At 45.7% G+C, this 17,493-nt stretch overlaps 1 protein-coding gene across 2 annotated transcripts; it reads left to right on the top strand.

Moving 5' to 3' along the window:
- Positions 1-2,185: 2,185 nt before the first annotated feature.
- On the top strand, positions 2,186-17,018 carry ZSCAN2 (zinc finger and SCAN domain containing 2). Of its 2 annotated transcripts, none has more exons than XM_069465692.1 (3): positions 2,186-2,312; positions 4,446-4,960; positions 14,966-17,018. In XM_069465692.1, the coding sequence occupies exons 2-3, from the start codon at positions 4,552-4,554 to the stop codon at positions 16,405-16,407; spliced, it is 1,851 nt and encodes a 616-aa protein (XP_069321793.1). In that variant the 5' UTR covers positions 2,186-2,312; positions 4,446-4,551; the 3' UTR covers positions 16,408-17,018. The 2 variants fall into 2 exon arrangements, with proteins under 2 accessions (XP_069321793.1, XP_069321794.1); XM_069465693.1 differs by having other exon boundaries at positions 2,215-2,312; positions 4,446-4,957.
- The last annotated feature ends 475 nt before the right edge of the window (positions 17,019-17,493 follow it).

The raw sequence follows: 17,493 nt of genomic DNA, 5'->3' as shown, positions 1-17,493 counted from the left end.
GTCTTAGGGTACTTTCTCAGTAGGACCATTATGCCATGAATTGGTCTTAAATGTGACTTGCTCTCTGTCTCATCTAGGAGACTTGACATTGGCCAGGACCAGGTTCCCAGAATCAGGCAAAGGGAAGAGATGGCTGGCTCCAGGACTCTCCAGTGACAAGCTAGTGCCAGTTCTTGTGGTCAAGGGTTGACTTGGGATATGAGCAGAATTAAATGGACTCAGGCTGCTGGAAAGTTTCAGCTCTGCAGTCCTCTCCCCCAATCCTTTCCTTTTTGTGTAAATTTCCATTCCTGGTAAGGATGGACAAGTGGAGAAACAAATCTTTGTTTACACAATGTCATCCCCCCAAATCATCATCCTCAATCATTTTGTGGATCTTCCTCTCTAGGAATGGTGACCACTGGAGAGAGAGGTGGTGGCCGGGAATTCTGCATCCAGGAGCTTAGTGCAGACTTCTCAGGCTGGCCGGGAGGTGGTGCTGTTTGCACGTGGTCAGATAGGACGCTGCCAGGGTGCTATTGGATGATAGGATTCACCAGCAGAACTTCACTTTGCATTTTTGGATTAAAGAGGTTAATTAGTGAAAAACAGGCGAATTTCAAATAATCTCTGCACTGATGCAGAGGGCTTTTTAACACAAAACTCAGAAGCTATAGAGACAATATTAACAAATTGGACAGCAGAAAATTTTTTTTTATTTATGAATGAATGAATGACATAATCTCGCTCTGTAGTCCAGGCTATAGAGTGCCATGGCGTCAGCATAGCTCACAGCAACCTCAAACTCCGGGGCTCAAGTGATTCTCCTGCCTCAGCCTCCCAAGTAGCTGGGACCACAGGCATGCGCCACCATGCCCCACTAATTTTTCTATTTTTTGCAGAGATGGGGTTGTGAGCCACTGCGCCAGACCGAGAAAATTATCTCTTTGTCACAACAGTTGCTACTATTGCTGGTTATTAAATTTAGAAATTTGGGCCGGGCACAGTGGCTCACAACTGTAATCCCAGCACTCTGGGAGGCTGAGGCAGGAGGATCGCTTGAGCCGAGGAGTTTGAGGTTGCTGTGAGCTAGGCTGACGCCACGGCACTCTAGGGTGACAGAGCGAGACTCTGTCTCAAAAAAAAAAAAAAAAAAAAGATAATTTTCTTAATATATAAAGGGCTCTCAGAGATTAATTTAAAAATGGGAAAAGGATATGAACAATTCACAGAAAACAAGATTAGAGTCACCAATAAACATGAAACATTTCTCACTCATAAATTAATGAAAAAAAATTTTAATGTAGTCATTTGATTATGTGTGCCTCCAGTAATCGCTCTGTACAAACATACACAGTTAAAAGGGTGTTTTTCTCTTCATTCTTTGATTTTCCTTTTGGGTTTCCAGGCAGTTTCTCACCTGTTTTCATGCAGTGTTGGGGCAGCCTTTTCTTCAACAGCGTGACCCTGACAGAGGCCAACCTCCCACTGTCCGGACGCTCTCCCAGGGCTAATACTGACCAGTAAGCAACACCGTGACAAGTACTAAAATGGCGAAGAAGAACAGGTGTGCCCGGGGCAGTGTCTGTGCCTGGGGGGTGAGGACAGGGCGGGCTCCGCACCGCAGATGGGCGAGTAACGAGCTCCCCGGCACAAGGGCGGGACAGGGCTGGTCCTCCAGACGCAGGAACACCACGTGAGACAACAAAGGGGTGTGCGAGGGCCGGTGCACGTGCACAGCTGCAAACTGGGGGCAGAGGCGCCGGCCTTGGCGCTGAGGGGCTTCTCCTGGGCAATTCCGTTCCTGCTCGGGGTCTCCTCTCGCCCGTCGGGAGGGGGCTTAACAGCATTACTTGACACACGCTTCGCGGCTAAGACCTTCAACTACGTCTATCCAACTTTTCCTTTTTATAGACAAATATGCAGAGGTTTTAGAGAGGTGAAATGCCACAGCTCTGGCAACACTGGGGTCCTGACGGCCTGTCCACGGACTTCCCTGCCTCTGGCCCTCGAGCTTTGCCCAGGCTACCCACATAACTCTGCCACCGGGACCGCGGTCCGGACCGTCTCCGGGTGGACTACATCTCCCACAATGCCCCGGGCCCAGCCTCCCTCCTGCCGCGGGGTCGACCCCGTCGCCACCAGTAAAAAAGCAGAGTTTCCAGGGGCCGTTCCCGGCAGCCAATGAGCGCAGTGGTGGGCGGGCCTCTCCCGTCCATTGTTCTCGGTGCCCCACGGGCTGGAGCCCAGGTAAATCCGAAGGAGCCGGGCCGAGCCCGGGGGCGCTTTCGCGCGCGCAGCATCCGCCAGAGCAGGACCTGGTCTCCGGAGAGGTGAGCCGGGGAGGCAGGCCTGGACCCCGCGGACCCGGGACGGTAGCCGGAGGCCAGGGCATAACGGGCCTGGGGCCAGCTGCCGGAAGCCCTGCTGGGGGAGGGGTGTCGGGGGCGCTGTCCGTGTCCCGCGGGCCGAGACCGCTCGGATTTACCCGCCCGGCTCCGCGAACCTACCGGACTCCTCTCGTTGACGGAGAGCTCCTTGCTTATCCTGCCAGGAAGCGCAGTGTTTAGACTGGAAGGGACGTTCGACATCCCGCGCAGCCTCCTCGTTTTACAGATGGGGAAACTGAGGTTCAGAGGGGGCGTGTCTTGCCCCAGGTCACACAGCGAATTAGCTGACTAGGCACAGTTTTCCTGGGCTCCCAAGTAGGAGAGAGTTCTGCGTTCTGTTTTACGTGTTTCTTTTAATCATTTGTGTAAATACACCTTGAGAGCTTCAGTTTTCCCATTAGCTTTTCTTTTTTTTTCTCTCTCTTTTTTAAGTTTTTCCTACTTTTTCTTTCTCTTTTTCTTTTTGAGGGGAATTATCTGAGTCTTCATGATGTAACGATTTTTAAAACTAATTTTTCATTGCTTTCATAATATTTATTTTAAGTCGTTTGTAATTCCATTGCTCTCAATATTTTGCAGTTGCCCTCTAGGTCTTTTTTCCTCTGTGTGTTCATTTTTAAAGGAAATCAGGGTCTTATTGTGTCTATGGTTTTTCTGCCTTGTGGGTTTTGTTTTTATCCATTATTTTCATATCAGGAGGATTATCTTAAATTATTGATTAATAATCTTTGTTAGTATGATTTTTTAAATGTTTAAACATACAGCAGACTGTATGACTCTTAAATTTCATATGTATGCTCTTGTCTTGTGCAACCATTTGCCAAAGCAAGACATAGAAAATTTCCAGCACCTCAGAAGGCTCCTTTGAGCCCCTACCCAGTCACTATCCCCCACAGGTAGTCTTGATTATGTTAACATAATTTCTAATACATTCTACTGTGTTTATTAACCATTCCCCTGCTACTAGATTTTAAGGAACCCGTTTTTTGCAATTAAAAACAGTGCTATGGTTGTATGTCCTTGCAAATAAATTTCTTTTTACTGAGATGGGGGTTTTTGTTGTTGTTGTTGTTGTTTTTGTTTGTTTGTTTTTGAGACCAGGTCTCACTGTGTTGCCTGAGTTAGAGTGCAGTGGCATCATCATAGCTCACAGCAACCTCAAACTCCTGGGCTCAAGTGATCCTCTTGTCTCAGCCTCCTGAGTAGCTGAGACTAAAGGTGCATGCCACCACACCCGGCTAATTTTTAAAAAATTTTTTGTAGAGACAGGGTCTTGCTATTGCCCAGGATGGTTGGGAACTCCTGGCCTTGAGTGATCCTCCCTACTCAGCCTCCCAAAGTGCTAGGATTACAGACTTGAGGCACTGCACCCAGCCCAGATGGTTATTTATTAAAGATAAATTACTGAGGGGCCAAGGCTGGATCAGAGAGTATGAACATGTTTAAAACTTTGAGCTGGGCTTGGTGGCTCATGCCTATAATCCCAGCTACTCAGGAGGCTGAGGCAGGAGGAGTTTGAGACCAGCGTGGGCAACAGAACTAGACCCTATCTCTTAAAAAAAAGAAAAAGAAAAACCCCAAAACCAAAAACATAATACTTTAAAATATGGTAATAATGTGGTTGAGATACTGCCTTCCTTCCAATGAAGTGCAAAGAGCCTGACATCCGATCCATTGCTAATTCCTTAAGGTGTCACTATCTATATTTCTTAGGTGGTCTCTGAGGTTAAGTGACTAAGTTGTATGTTAGGTCAAAGTCACTTGCTCAGCAGCAAGTCTGAACTGACTTAGGGCAAGATAACTCAGCCTGGGTTTTTTTTTTTTTTTTGATGATTTTGCATTTCTCATACTCATTCTTTGGTCTTTTGGAAAGAACAATGCTGTATTTTTTGTATCTTTTGTTACCATAGAGAAATATGTTTTTAGGAATAGGCCATTTTTCCTTTAAGAGGGACAGGAAACGTCTGTTGACTTGCGGATATAAGGATCACTTGGTGGCCTGATGTGGGCTGCTGTGACTTAGATTGCTTTAGAACAGTCTACTAATGGATTCTGATTCTCTTTCTTGTTTCTCAGCAGGACTACTTGTTGAGATTTGAGGAGGGAGGTGTCTTCTCAGAGAGCCTGGCTGGAGGAGACTGAGTCAATGCTTGAAGCCTGAGTGATCGCCCCAGGGACGTGGATGATGGCTGCAGAGGCACCGAGAGTGACCACTCCCCTTAGCCCCTTGGTGCAGGTGCCTCAAGAAGAAAATGGACAGGAGGAGGAGGTCACCACTATGATCCTGGAGGACGACTCCTGGGTGCAGGAAGCTGTACTGCAGGAGGATGGCCCTGAGTCCGAGCCCTTTCCCCAGAGTGCTGGCAAGGGCAGCCCCCAGGAGGAGGCAGTGGCCGGGGGACTGCAGGGTGCGCTCAGCCGCCTCCGAGAGCTCTGTCGGCGCTGGCTGAGGCCAGAGGTGCACACCAAGGAGCAGATGTTGACAGTGCTGCCAAGGGAAATTCAGGCTTGGCTACAAGAGCATAGGCCCGAAAGCAGCGAGGAGGCAGTAGCCTTGGTGGAAGACCTGACCCAGACCCTTCAGGAAAGTGGTGAGACACAGAACCTCATAGGGAGAGGGTGGAAGAGGAGAAAGCATGGTGTTTGTGGAGGAGGCACAGGTGGTATCTAGGACAGAGTGGGGGTGTTTAGGACAGGGCCATCCGTCTGCTCTGCAGACAGTCAGCGTATTCTTCACCCTTTTAATGCCCTCATCATGTGCACTGGTAGCTCTAGAACTTCTGTATTGGAGGGGCTTAGAGGGCTGCTCTTGGAGCAACATTTGCATATGTAGTTTTTCTTACATGTTTGTTTGGAGTGGTGGGGGAGCTGATGGAGATTTTGGGGGAGGGGCTGAATACCCCTTGGCACCTTCACTTGGTTGTACAATAAACCTCCAAATAGTTCCAGCAATTATAAAAACCAAATAATCTGATTTTCTTCAAAGTGATTATTTTTATGAAAACCAAGATAATTAGCAAATAAACCATCCACTAACTAGGAACTTTGTGTGGTATAAAGTTATCCTGGGCTCCTAAAAGAGTAATTCAAAACTTGAGCTCTTTGCCGCCTGTATTACTGTTAGTTTTGGGTTCCTGGTATGCCCTTTACCTGCTCTGGGTCCATTCTAGTTTTTAATTGGAAACTAGAGCCACTCGATTACCAAATACTTACTTCAGACCTACCTGTGCCCCTAGGACTATTTCGGGACCTGGGGCACAGGGCTGCCTTTGTGCTGATGAGGATTGCGGAAATTCAGAGAAAGGAACGTGGAGAGGTCAGGTCAGGTCAGAGAAGGCTTCATGGAGGACATGAAACCTGAGCAGGAGGGAGTCAAATTGGGAAAGGTGGGGGGCAGGGAGCAGGGTGTGGAGCGAAAGGAGTTGTGTTGAGCAAAGGCCCGGAAGGGCAGAGCCAGCATAGTTTATTCCTTCAGGTGACAGTGAGGAGGGCCGGCTGATTGGAGTGGAAAGTGTGTTTTTAGGAAGTGGTAGGTAGAGTTTGAGGAAGGGTGTATGAAGGCTTGAATTGAAGTCATTGGCCTCAACTGGGGCCCAAGAGGCATGGGAGGAAGCCGAGTTTGGCAACAGGATGTAGGTTTGATTAGAGTAGGGAGAGGCTAGAGGCAGGAGAGCAGCCAGGAAGCTGCCTAGTCATCGGGCTGCAGTGATGGGGGTTGGCCCCTGATTGGACATGTGTGAGAAAGAACTAATAGTAACAATGGCTAGCATTTCTTGAGCTCTTTCTGTGGGCTGGGCCGGGAAATATGCTTAGTATCTAATATGCAAAACTCATGTAAACTTCACAGCCCGTGAAGATAAATAGGATTGTCGTCACCAGAGAAGTTAAGTGACTCTGTTAAGATCATGCAGCTAGTAGGAGGCAGAACCAAGATTTGAACTTATGTGTCTGAGGACATGGTCCATATCCTTAAACATTTTATCATATGTGTGATGCTAAGTGACAGTTCTTAGTGGCCTGTTGGAAGGAGGGGAAGCAGACAGGATTAAGGCAAAGTGACTAACTCCGGGGCACCTAGCCTGGAGGATTCCGAAGACTGGGAGATGGGCCAGACGCAGTGGCTCATGCCCACAGTGTCAGCGCTTTGGGAGGCTGAGGTGGTGGTGGTGGGGTATTGCTTGAGGCCAGGAGTTGGAGGTTACAGTGAGCTATGATTGCATCACTGCACTCCAGCCTGGGTGACAGAGCAAGACCCTGTCTCTAAAAGCATGAAAAATAAATTAAAAAAGAAGACTGGAAAGGGAAGAGAAGGAAAAGGAAGGTGGTTTGGGACAATGGTTATGACAACCTCTTGTGACTGGTAGGTAGGAATAAAGCTGTCCTCTGAAGAAAGGGGCTGACCTTGAGGGCTTATGGTGACAGGCCTGCACTGGGCACCTTACATGTCCATTTCTAAGAATCCTGTGAGGTGAGTGAGACTGTCATTTCCCAGATAAATGGAAATTCAGCAAGGTCACACAGCTGTCACCTGGTGGAGCCGGGATTCAAACTGTTTGCTTCCATGTGTGTTTGGTAGAGCCTAAGTTTTATGTGAAGTACCTGATTTTCTTTGGCCCTGAAAAATAACTTTTAATCTTATTCCACCTGTTTAGAAAAACTTCTCATCCTATTTCAAAACTTTGTTTCCTTGCTTCCTGATGGATGTGACAAATTTGTAGTGAACTTGAGGATCTTCAGTTAGACACTCTGGAGGAGGCAGAGTGGTTGCAGCCGAGGAGATGGCTCTGGGGTGGTTATTTAGTTGGGAGGCACAGAGCAGAGGGTCCCGTCTCAGCAGGTGTCTGAGGTGGTTACAGCCCTTCCCACCTGGCTTGCTGCAGGGGCTTTGTGCCTTTCATCTTTTACTGGACATTCGAGATGGGGACGGTCCCGGACAAGTGGGTGTGTCAGTCCCCTGACTTCTGCCTTTGCAGTGGTATTTGCTTGGTTTGTTTAACAGATGCTCCCGCCCTTCCCTGTGGCTGCTAACAGGAATCGCTGCACTTGTCTTCGGCCCTTCTCAAACATTTACTCAACACGAGACGGACCGCTTGACCTCTATTCTGTTTGTCCAGCTTGGGACCTTTGTTCACATTTACCCAGCACAGGACATTTCAAGACTTCATTAGGCGGTGGTTTAATGTTTGACTAATGGGAACCTCTAGGTGCTCACAAAGTATCTTATAATTCCAATTAAGATCAGACTATATTAATAGTGGCGGAGCTCATTTCTATCTGTGAATGTTTCTCAAGGACATTGTAATCCCCGTAGCCAGCCCTAATCCAGGCTCTTGGTTTTGTTCACCTGAATTCTTGCAGCAGCATCCAGACTGAACCTGCCTTTGGCCTCTTCCCCTTCATTACAGCCCTTCCCCTCCTACCAGCATGATTGGGGCACACTCCTACCTAAATATCTTCATGAGTTTCCCAGTGTCCACCAAATCAGGCTTGACCTCTTTCTTTGGCCACGGCCCTGTGTGACCTGGCCCAGACCTCCCTGGCAGCCTGGTCCCTCCCCTGCCCCCTTGCTCTAGCCTCCACTCCATTCAGACCAGAGCTTGCCGTTTCTTGAATATAGCCTGTGCTTTCTAGCATTCACCCTGAATTTTTGGCTTGGAGTGGCCTTGTCTCATCTCTGTAATAAAATCCCAGCTGTCTTTTGAGTGCCCACCCTTGGAGACCCTCTTCATAAAGCTGTCCTATTCCAGTCCCTCTTCCCTATCCCCAGTTCCACACACCTGGGAGCATCTCTAATCAATCACCTTGCTAGAAGTCATCTCCCCCAGAACATTTGGACTCTGTCCTCCTCTTCTTCCCTCCTCCTTCTCTTTCCCCTCTCTTTTCCTCTCTCTCCAGTGTCATGAACCCCAGAACTGCTGAATCAGAAACTCTGGGCTTGGCGCCCAGCACTCCATGGCTTAACAAGCCCTTTAGGTGATCCTGATTCAACTCCAGTTTGAGAACCTCTGCACTAGACACCTCGTTCTCAAACTTGGGTCCACATCAGAATCACCCAGAGACTTGGCACCCACTCCCAAGGCTTCTGATTTTCTGATTTAATTGGTATGTGGTATGGCCTGGGCAAGGAATTTTTGAAAGCTTCCCAGAGAGTTCTATTATGCAGCAAAGTTTAAAGACTGTTGCTATTAGAGCTTTGTTACTCAGAGGGTGGTCAGTGAACCAACAGCATGAGTATCACCTGGGAGTTCGTTGGACATGCAGACTGTCAATCTCACCCCAGCCCCACTGAAGCAGAATCTACAATTAACAAGATCTCCAGGTGATTTGTGTGCTCTTTGAGGTTTGAGAAGCACTATCCTAGACTAGAAAGGAATAGAGGTTATTAACGTACTGTCCTCCATCAGTTGAGCCAGAGTCACAGCTGACCTCTCCTGCCATCCTCAGCATCATCTGGCTTTTGGTGGTCACAGGCAACAGGTTATCTGTTTTGAGCTTGCTGCCCCAGCAAAATGCTCCCTTAATGACCACGAATGAACATACACACTTCATTTTTCTTAGCCAGAAAGGGAGTGGGGAGTGTTGGAGGATTATAAAAGGATGTCTTTTTAGAGCTACAATTCTTAGCTTCAAAACAAAATTATTTTTAGTTTACTTAAATACTTGAAAAGTAAACGAGACAGAGCTCTTAGGGAAAGGTAACATAACTGTAAAGTGTTTGGCAGTCATTCATTTACACTATTAATTGTTGTTTTTTATCAGTGGTTAGTCTTTTAAGCAGCCAGAGTTGAGGTGGAACAATACTCCCAGTCACTCAGCACGTCCAGGTCTCCGCAGGCTTGCCAGGGCAGCGCTCCGCTGGGCAGGGCCCAGGTCAGAGTGGAGCTGGGCATAACCTGTGCCAGAATCACTTCTCCGTTTTAGACCAATAGCTCCAACCGCAGTCCTGAGACACAGTGGTATGTGCCAGTCAGGCAGGAAGGGCTTTAGAAGAATTTTGAGCTGCACACTAAAGCACCAAAGTTTGTGACCAATTTATATCGTTATAAATAAATTACAGCAAATTCAAGTTTATCCCCATATTGGCAGCAGTTTTCCTCACATTCACTGTGATGTGCTTTCTAACATGGGAGGGAAAGAGGAGGCCTGTGGCCAGGCAGGGGGACACACAAGGCCCTGTGAACAGCCACAGGAACGTGCGGTGCACGAGTCCAGAGCATGTGTCGAGGGCGTGAAGATACAAGAACCATTGGTTTAGATCGAGTTACCATTGCAGCTTTTGTCTACTGACTGATAAGGAGAGAGCTCCTGTGGCAATTCAAGAACCACTCAGTGAATAGTTTTTGGACAGTGGTCTAATCATTTTGAAAAAACAAAGATTGGCTCTCTACTTCTCAACCTACATAGAAATAGATCCCTGCTTCACAGGTTACACAAAAATAAATTCCAGATGGATTACAGATCTATACTATACAAGATCTGAAATGTCATGTAAGAAAATATTTTTGTAATCTTAGGTTGGGGAAGGACTTCATAAGCAATACAGAAATGATCAAAGCTAGATTGGACTCATGAGTACAGAAGAAAAGTCATTACATAAAAAAGATACTATGAACAAAATTAAAAGACAACACAGAGTGGGAGGAAATAGTTGCAACAAAGCCTGGAACTTAACAGATCAAGAGTGAAAATCCTTGATCTAAAAGAGCTTCTAAAAATTCATAAGAAAAGTGAACACAATAGAATAGAAGGTGAAAAATATAAGCAAGTACTTTAGAAATAAAAAAAATACAAATTATAACTATATGAAAAGATATTCTACCTTATAAATTATCAGGGAAATACCCATTAAAGATACTATTATTTTGCCTATTAAACCGTCAGAAATATGAGTGTTTCTAAGAATTCTCTACCTTTCTGAGCATTTAATCTTTTAAAATTAATTTTCAGAATTTTTCTAGTAGGCAGTGTGTCACTTTTTTTTTTGAGAGACAAGATCTTGCTCTGTCACCCAGGCTGGAATACAGTGGCATGATCATAGCTCACTGCAGCCTTGAATTCCTGGGCTCAAGCGATCTTCCCACTTTAGCCTCCTAAGTAGCTGGGACTACAGGTGCATGCCACCATGCCTGGCTAATTTTTATTTTTAAGTTTTTGTGGAGATAAGGTCTCCAGGCTGGTTGGTCTCAAACTCCTGGGCTTAAGTGATCCCCCTGTTTGGGCCTCCCAAAGTGCTGGGATTATAGGCAAGAGCCAACATGCCCGGCCTTGTCACTAATTTTAAATTTGGTAGATTATATAAAGTTACATATAAGAGCCGTATGTAGTTGTTATTTATTTATTTATTTTTTTTGAGATGGGCTCTCCCTCTGTCCTCTTGGTTAGAGTGCAGTGGCATCGTCATAGCTCACTGCAACCTCAGACTCGTGAGCTCAAGCGATCTTCCTCCCTCAGCCTCCTGAATAGCTGGGACTATAGGCACGTGCCACCACACCTGGCTAATTTTTCTATTTTTTATAGAGATGAGGTCTCGCTCTTGCTCAGGCTGGTCTCAAACTCCTGAGCTCAAGCCATCCTCCCGCCTTGGCCTCCCAAAGTGCTAGGATTATAGGCGTGAGCCACCTCACCCAGCTTTATATTTTCATCTAATAGTTGGATACTGTTTTTTTTTTTACATTTAAATCTTTGATCCATGTAAGATTTGACCGAGCATGGGTCCAACTTGAATTTTTTCATTTGGCCTAACTAGTTGTTCCTGCATCATTTATTGTATGTTGTATCTTTTCTCCATGTATTTAAGAGCCTACCATTATCTTACGCTAAATTTCCATAGTCACACAGATTCTCTTTTCTGTTCTACCGTTCTATCCATGTGCCACTAGATTAAATTCTGACTTTATATGTCTGTTGAGTCTATCTGGAGTTTTTGTTTTGTGTCTTTGGCCCAATTGTCTATTAATGTTTTAACTATTGAGATTTCATACTATTTAACATCTGACAGAGATAATCCCTTTCCTCCTCCCCATTTCAGTCAATGACTTTCTTAATGTTTATTTTCGTACACTTATACTTTCGTTACGTGATTTGCCACTGTTAAATGTTATCCTTTGGATTTCCGGGTAATTACAGATGAGGCAATCAGCAAACATACCCTGTATCCTTACCTTATACCCCTCAACCTCAATTTTGGTTAGAGTGTCATTTCTACACTATAACATTTACAAGCTCTGTAATCATCCTATTTGCCATAGTAATTGTAGTCTTTGTTCTAACGTTAAATTTATTAGGCATTCGTCCTTTAATATTCCACAAATCTGCATATGTTCAAAGCTCTTTGCCAATAGGTTTTATACTTGAAGGGCAGTTTTGTTGAATATAAAATCCTTGGCATACATTTTCTTTTCTTGCATATCCTGTAGCTGTTGCTTCTCTGGCTGCAGGCATTGAATGTAGGGAAATCTTGAAACCAGTTGATTTTCTTCCCTCTTATCAGGATTGATCTTTTTGCTGTTGTCCACCTGTCCCACAGTTAGACACTTGGGTTAGTTTTCCTTGGCACATAGTAGACCTTTCAAGGGTTCTTATGTCTTTATAGATTATATTTTTAAGTATTCTATTCCTTTTAGTTTTCTTCTTTGAGAACTCCAGTTATATGTTTATTCTCCTTTTGCCCACTTTCTGCTTCTGTCATTCTCTTTAATCCTTTTAGCCTCTTTCTTTGTTTCTATTTCATTTAATTGCTTTTCTCATTTTAGTCCTCTTTTCCCCATTCTGCTTTCCGAGATGCCCATTTCCCATTGTGCTCCTTCCCATCTTGCTTTATTTCTCCAGAAGACTTTTCCCTTCTTGCCTGAGTCCTTCCAGCTTACATTTCATCTCTTCCTTTAGTCTCACCATCTCTTCCTTAAGTTCTACTGTATAGTATTCCTTTATAGAGGCGGTTGCTTCATCTAACCATTTTTATGGATGGAAACAGTCACCTTTCTCAGTAATAATAATTCCCCTGATTAACATGTATGGGTCGAAGGCTCTGTTCTCTGCTTACGGAAACAGCTTCCTGCAGATGTGGCTCTTCTGTGCGATTCTAGTTGTAGTCTCACCTCCTTTGATTCTCTGAACCAAAGAAGCCAGCCCTGCTGACCCCAGGTCCCAAACGTACTGCTGCACATCCGGAACCTTCAGGAAGTGATTTTCTGCCTGAGCTTTCTGAGGTCTGCTCCTGGGCACCCTCCCACCCCAGTACTTTCCATGCATAGTCTTTTCACTTCCTTCCTCATCACTTCAACCAGTCTCTAATGTTTTAGGAAGACCTGATGTGTATTGTCGTGTCTGTAAATTATATTTTTCTTCTGATTTCACTGAAATCAGTTTGAGTTTTTACTTGTTTTCCCTTTGCTTCTGAGTTTATACAAGAACTTACTAATTCTCATTTTCAAGTGGTGAAAAACCTTATTAGCTAATGTTATAATACCTATTCAGAAGAGAAAAATTACTAACGTCATCAAAAAAATGTTTTTGGTCATGTTAGCTTGCTAAAAATAAATCAGGGCCTTGGCCTGGAGGTCCTTCTAGAAGAGATATGATAGCAGAGCTCTGTGCTCAAAACTTGCAAAGCAGCTGTCTTGTAGGAAGTTGAGGAAGCACGGAATCCCACCCTGAGCAAGCAGGAGTATGCGTTATGCCCCTCACGCCTCTGTCCAGCCCCTGGAGATATGGGCAAGTGGGCTGGAGGGCAATTATATGAACCCACAGGTTACCAGCAACATGCATGTTAGTGTAAGCACAAAATATAATTATGTGTCTATTTGCAAGTTTAATTTTTTTTTTTTTTTAAAGGCAGGGTCTTGCTTTGTTGCCCAAGTTGGAGTACAGTGACGTGATCATACCTCCATGCAGCCTCAAACTGCTGATCTTCTTGCCTGAGCCTCCTGAGTAGCTGGGACTACAGGTGCCTGCCACCACACCCAGCTAATTTTTAAAAATTTTTTTGTAGAGACAGGGTCTCACTATATTGCCCAGGCTTATTTGCAAGTTTAAATGTGATCTTCCATTGACTGAAGGCATGAGTGGAACCCAGGCCCTGTCTGAGAATTCCCATATGTGGGAATTTATGTTAACTTACAGAAACCATTATTTGTTGAATTGAGATCTTACCTTAAGTAAACAGTTTGTTAGTTTTAATAATAGAAATGTCACTAAAACTTTGTATAATTATTTTACTAATTGTCTTCTCTGTTTTCTCAGGCAGTCCAATGTTAGGTCTTAGGAATAATCAGGCCATCATCTTCATCATAATTAATTTATTTCTGTACACTCTACAGAATTTCAAAAAAGGATTGGAGACACTTTACCGAAATATAGCACAAGGAATTTATAGTAAGAAAGAAAATAATGAGAGGAAAATCATGAAATGAAAGTACACAAAATGCATGCTATAAAAACATCCAGTATTCTTGCTCTAAGCTCTTATCTCCGAGATTCCAAGCAGGCAAGGCAAAGAGGGAGCCGCAGTCACGGGCATGAAGCAGACACACATCAGTTGCTCAGAAGAGCAGCTCTTTTTGGGATTGAGGTCAAGAGAGAAATTTGTTCATCAGTCTCATCAAGAGGACATTGTGTGGTATAAACAATGTTGTCAACAACTTCCTGGCAGCAGTAATGTTCCTGACAGCCGTTAATTTTGATGACACTTAGATTGTCAGCCAGGGCCATTAAGCCAACACACTGTTCAGTAAACACAGTTTTGCCAGGGGTTGGAACAGTGTGATCCAGCTTCAGAGCTCTCTGCTGCTCTGGCTTCATCCTAGAGTGATTTTAGAGTCTCTTGTCTAAGGAAGCGGCTATATAATTCCAGCAACCTTCCCTAATGATTTCTTTCACTCACATGTTTGCCAAGTATAGGGCAATATAGGGTTTGACAAGTTCCTGGAAGACAGATGTGTTCTCTATTACCAAATAAAGGTCCAATAGGCTTCCACTGCAGACAAATTTGAGGGCTGTTTTTTAACTGCCCACCTACTTGTTTCTGGTTATTTGTATAGACACCTGGTGTCCTTGTTGTAGGGGCTCTGTCATCTGTGTCTTACCTAAATGCCAAGTAGTAAGATTATAAATACCAGATACATTCTGATGCAAGAAATCATTATTTAAGCTCCTTGTGAAAGGAAACTGAGCTTTAGGGAAATTTCTATGGCACCAATAAAAACTCATTCATTCACTTGTCAAATTTAATGAGCACCTACTAAGCATCAGTGGGCACCATGGTGAGTATTGGGGGTTATTGTGTACCCTGTTGCAGTCCTTTAGTTAGGATTTTCAAATTCCCACCTGACCTGCTTTCCTGGTGAAGAAACAGGTAAGAGACATGGAACCCAAATCATTACAACTTTGAGATTCTGGGTGATGGCCATGAAGATGTGGAGCCTGGCAACTAAATAACCAGTTAGAGTGAAATAAACCTGGTTTTTAGAAGCTTTGAGGATTTTCTAGCCTCTTTGTATTCACTAGAGGTTTAATTTTTATAAATTTCCCTTTGGTTTCCTTTTCTCATCATGACAGGGAATTGAGTAGACATTGTATGTTTTTCTTCATTGTTTCAGATTTTGAGATACAGAGTGAAAATGGGGAGAACTCTAATCAAGACATGTTTGAGGATGTCGAGTCCCATGAGTTGTTCTCAAAGATGCCTGAAGTGGAAGGCGTTCAGCAATCCGATGGGGAAAGTGACTGTGAGAGAGACTGTGGCACTGGGGGGCCCCAGGGAAACGCCCCAGGTGAGGACCATGGGGAGGTGCCGTCCCACGGCAGGGAAGTGGGCCAGCTCATAGGCCTTCAGGGCACCTACCTGGGCGAGAAGCCCTATGAATGTCCCCAGTGTGGGAAGACCTTCAGCCGGAAATCCCACCTAATCACACACGAACGGACCCACACAGGAGAGAAATACTACAAATGTGACGAATGTGGGAAGAGCTTTAGTGACGGTTCAAACTTCAGTAGACACCAGACTACTCACACTGGGGAGAAACCTTATAAATGCAGGGACTGTGGGAAGAGCTTTAGCCGGAGTGCAAACCTCATCACCCACCAGAGGATCCACACGGGAGAGAAACCCTTCCAATGTGCCGAGTGCGGCAAGAGTTTCAGCAGGAGCCCCAATCTCATCGCTCACCAGCGCACCCACACGGGAGAGAAGCCGTACTCGTGCCCGGAGTGTGGGAAGAGCTTTGGCAACCGGTCCAGCCTCAACACACATCAGGGAATCCACACTGGAGAAAAGCCCTACGAATGTAAGGAATGCGGCGAAAGCTTTAGTTACAACTCGAACCTAATCAGACACCAGAGAATCCACACAGGAGAGAAACCATACAAATGTACTGACTGTGGGCAGAGGTTCAGCCAGAGCTCGGCTCTCATCACCCACCGGAGAACTCACACGGGAGAAAAGCCCTATCAGTGCGGTGAGTGCGGGAAAAGCTTTAGCCGCAGCTCCAATCTGGCCACCCACCGGAGAACCCACATGGTGGAGAAGCCCTATAAGTGTGGGGTGTGTGGGAAGAGCTTCAGCCAGAGCTCCAGCCTGATCGCACACCAGGGCATGCACACGGGGGAGAAACCCTACGAGTGCCTGACGTGCGGGGAGAGCTTCAGCTGGAGCTCCAACCTCCTCAAGCACCAGAGGATCCACACGGGAGAGAAGCCCTACAAATGTGGCGAGTGCGGGAAGTGCTTCAGCCAGCGCTCCCAGCTGGTGGTGCACCAGCGGACCCACACGGGCGAGAAGCCCTACAAATGCCTCATGTGTGGGAAGAGCTTCAGCCGGGGCTCCATCCTGGTCATGCACCAGAGAGCCCACTTGGGAGACAAGCCCTACAGGTGTCCCGAATGTGGGAAAGGCTTTAGCTGGAATTCGGTTCTCATTATACATCAGCGAATCCACACAGGGGAGAAGCCCTACAAATGCCCCGAGTGTGGCAAAGGGTTCAGCAATAGCTCCAATTTTATTACACATCAGAGAACTCATATGAAAGAGAAACTTTATTGAAGTGGCAAAGAGGGAAAGTGAGGGGACTGGCTGGACGAGGAATTGCCACACTGCCCCAAATAGTGACGTCCCTTTAAAAGAGCCATTCTTCCCAAATGCTCTTTGGGGTTTTTGCCAGAATCTCACCCTTGCTCATCATCATTTCTAGAACTGTGTCATCTTAGTGGTTGGAGTCAAGCCCCATACACGGTCAAGAACAGCGTGTAGGAGCAGAAGGTCTGCAAAGTTGGGTCTTTTTTGGTGACATGTCACGGCTTGATTGGCCTCTCTCTCTTGATTCCTCTGTGCCTCAGTTTCCTCTTTGGTGAAACAGGGGGGAAATATTTCTCCATGTGGAATGGAAGATAGCGTGGCCCACAACATGGCCTGAGTCCTCAGAGAAGTACTGGAAGTCCATTAGTGTGGTTCTGGTTGCTTTGCTGCCATTTTGTTGGGCTTAGGTGCCTTCACCCCAAGCTGTTAGCATCCAGGGCCCACTGTCCAAGTTAGAATCTGCTCTTCTGGCTTTGGAGTCTTGGGCTTTGGTCTCAGGTAAAGATAGAAGGGCTTCTCCAATTCTCAGTCACCCATGTAAAGGTAAAGCCCCTTTCTATTTCTAGAAAGTATCAGGAGCACAGAAACATGAGGTCTGGCCCGGACCCATTGTCCCAGTGTCCTTCCCATTGATAAGAGGTGGACAGGGCCTGCCCGGAAAGGTACCCATTGAGGAGATTTACATGCTTGCTTTGGTCTCTGCTTACTGTCCTGTGGTAAGGCAGTTGCTGGGGGAACACACTGTTCTTGTGGGGTTTTGTGTTTGGAGTGTGTAGTGAAGTCGGAGACCCCTGGCTGTCTACCCATAGTGGATGGTCGTTTCTGTCTCGTCAGGAGTACAGCAGTCCCGCATGCTATGGGGTGGGCTTGTGTCTTTACCCCCACAGATACATAGCCCCATGATCATTTCTGAATTACTCTATGCACTTATTATTTCCCTGTTCTTAATATTTTTCATTTTATATATGCAGACCTTAAATTCTGTCTGGTAGCTTTTGTATACTAAGAACGTTATTTTTAAGGAAATGCTGATTTTGAGGACATTATCTGTCC

The sequence above is a fragment of the Eulemur rufifrons genome, chromosome 3 (assembly GCF_041146395.1).
Source record: "Eulemur rufifrons isolate Redbay chromosome 3, OSU_ERuf_1, whole genome shotgun sequence".
Classification (NCBI taxonomy): Eukaryota; Metazoa; Chordata; class Mammalia; order Primates; family Lemuridae; genus Eulemur; species Eulemur rufifrons.
Note: the sequence above shows the minus strand (reverse complement) of the source record. Positions and strands in the feature narration are given on the sequence as shown.

Coding starts and splice junctions, on each gene's coding strand:
- ZSCAN2 (XM_069465692.1), top strand. CDS start 4,552: ATGATGGCTGCAGAGGCACCGAGAGTGACCACTCCCCTTAGCCCCTTG. Junction 4,961..14,965: donor CCAGACCCTTCAGGAAAGTG/GTGAGACACAGA, acceptor TCATTGTTTCAG/ATTTTGAGATACAGAGTGAA.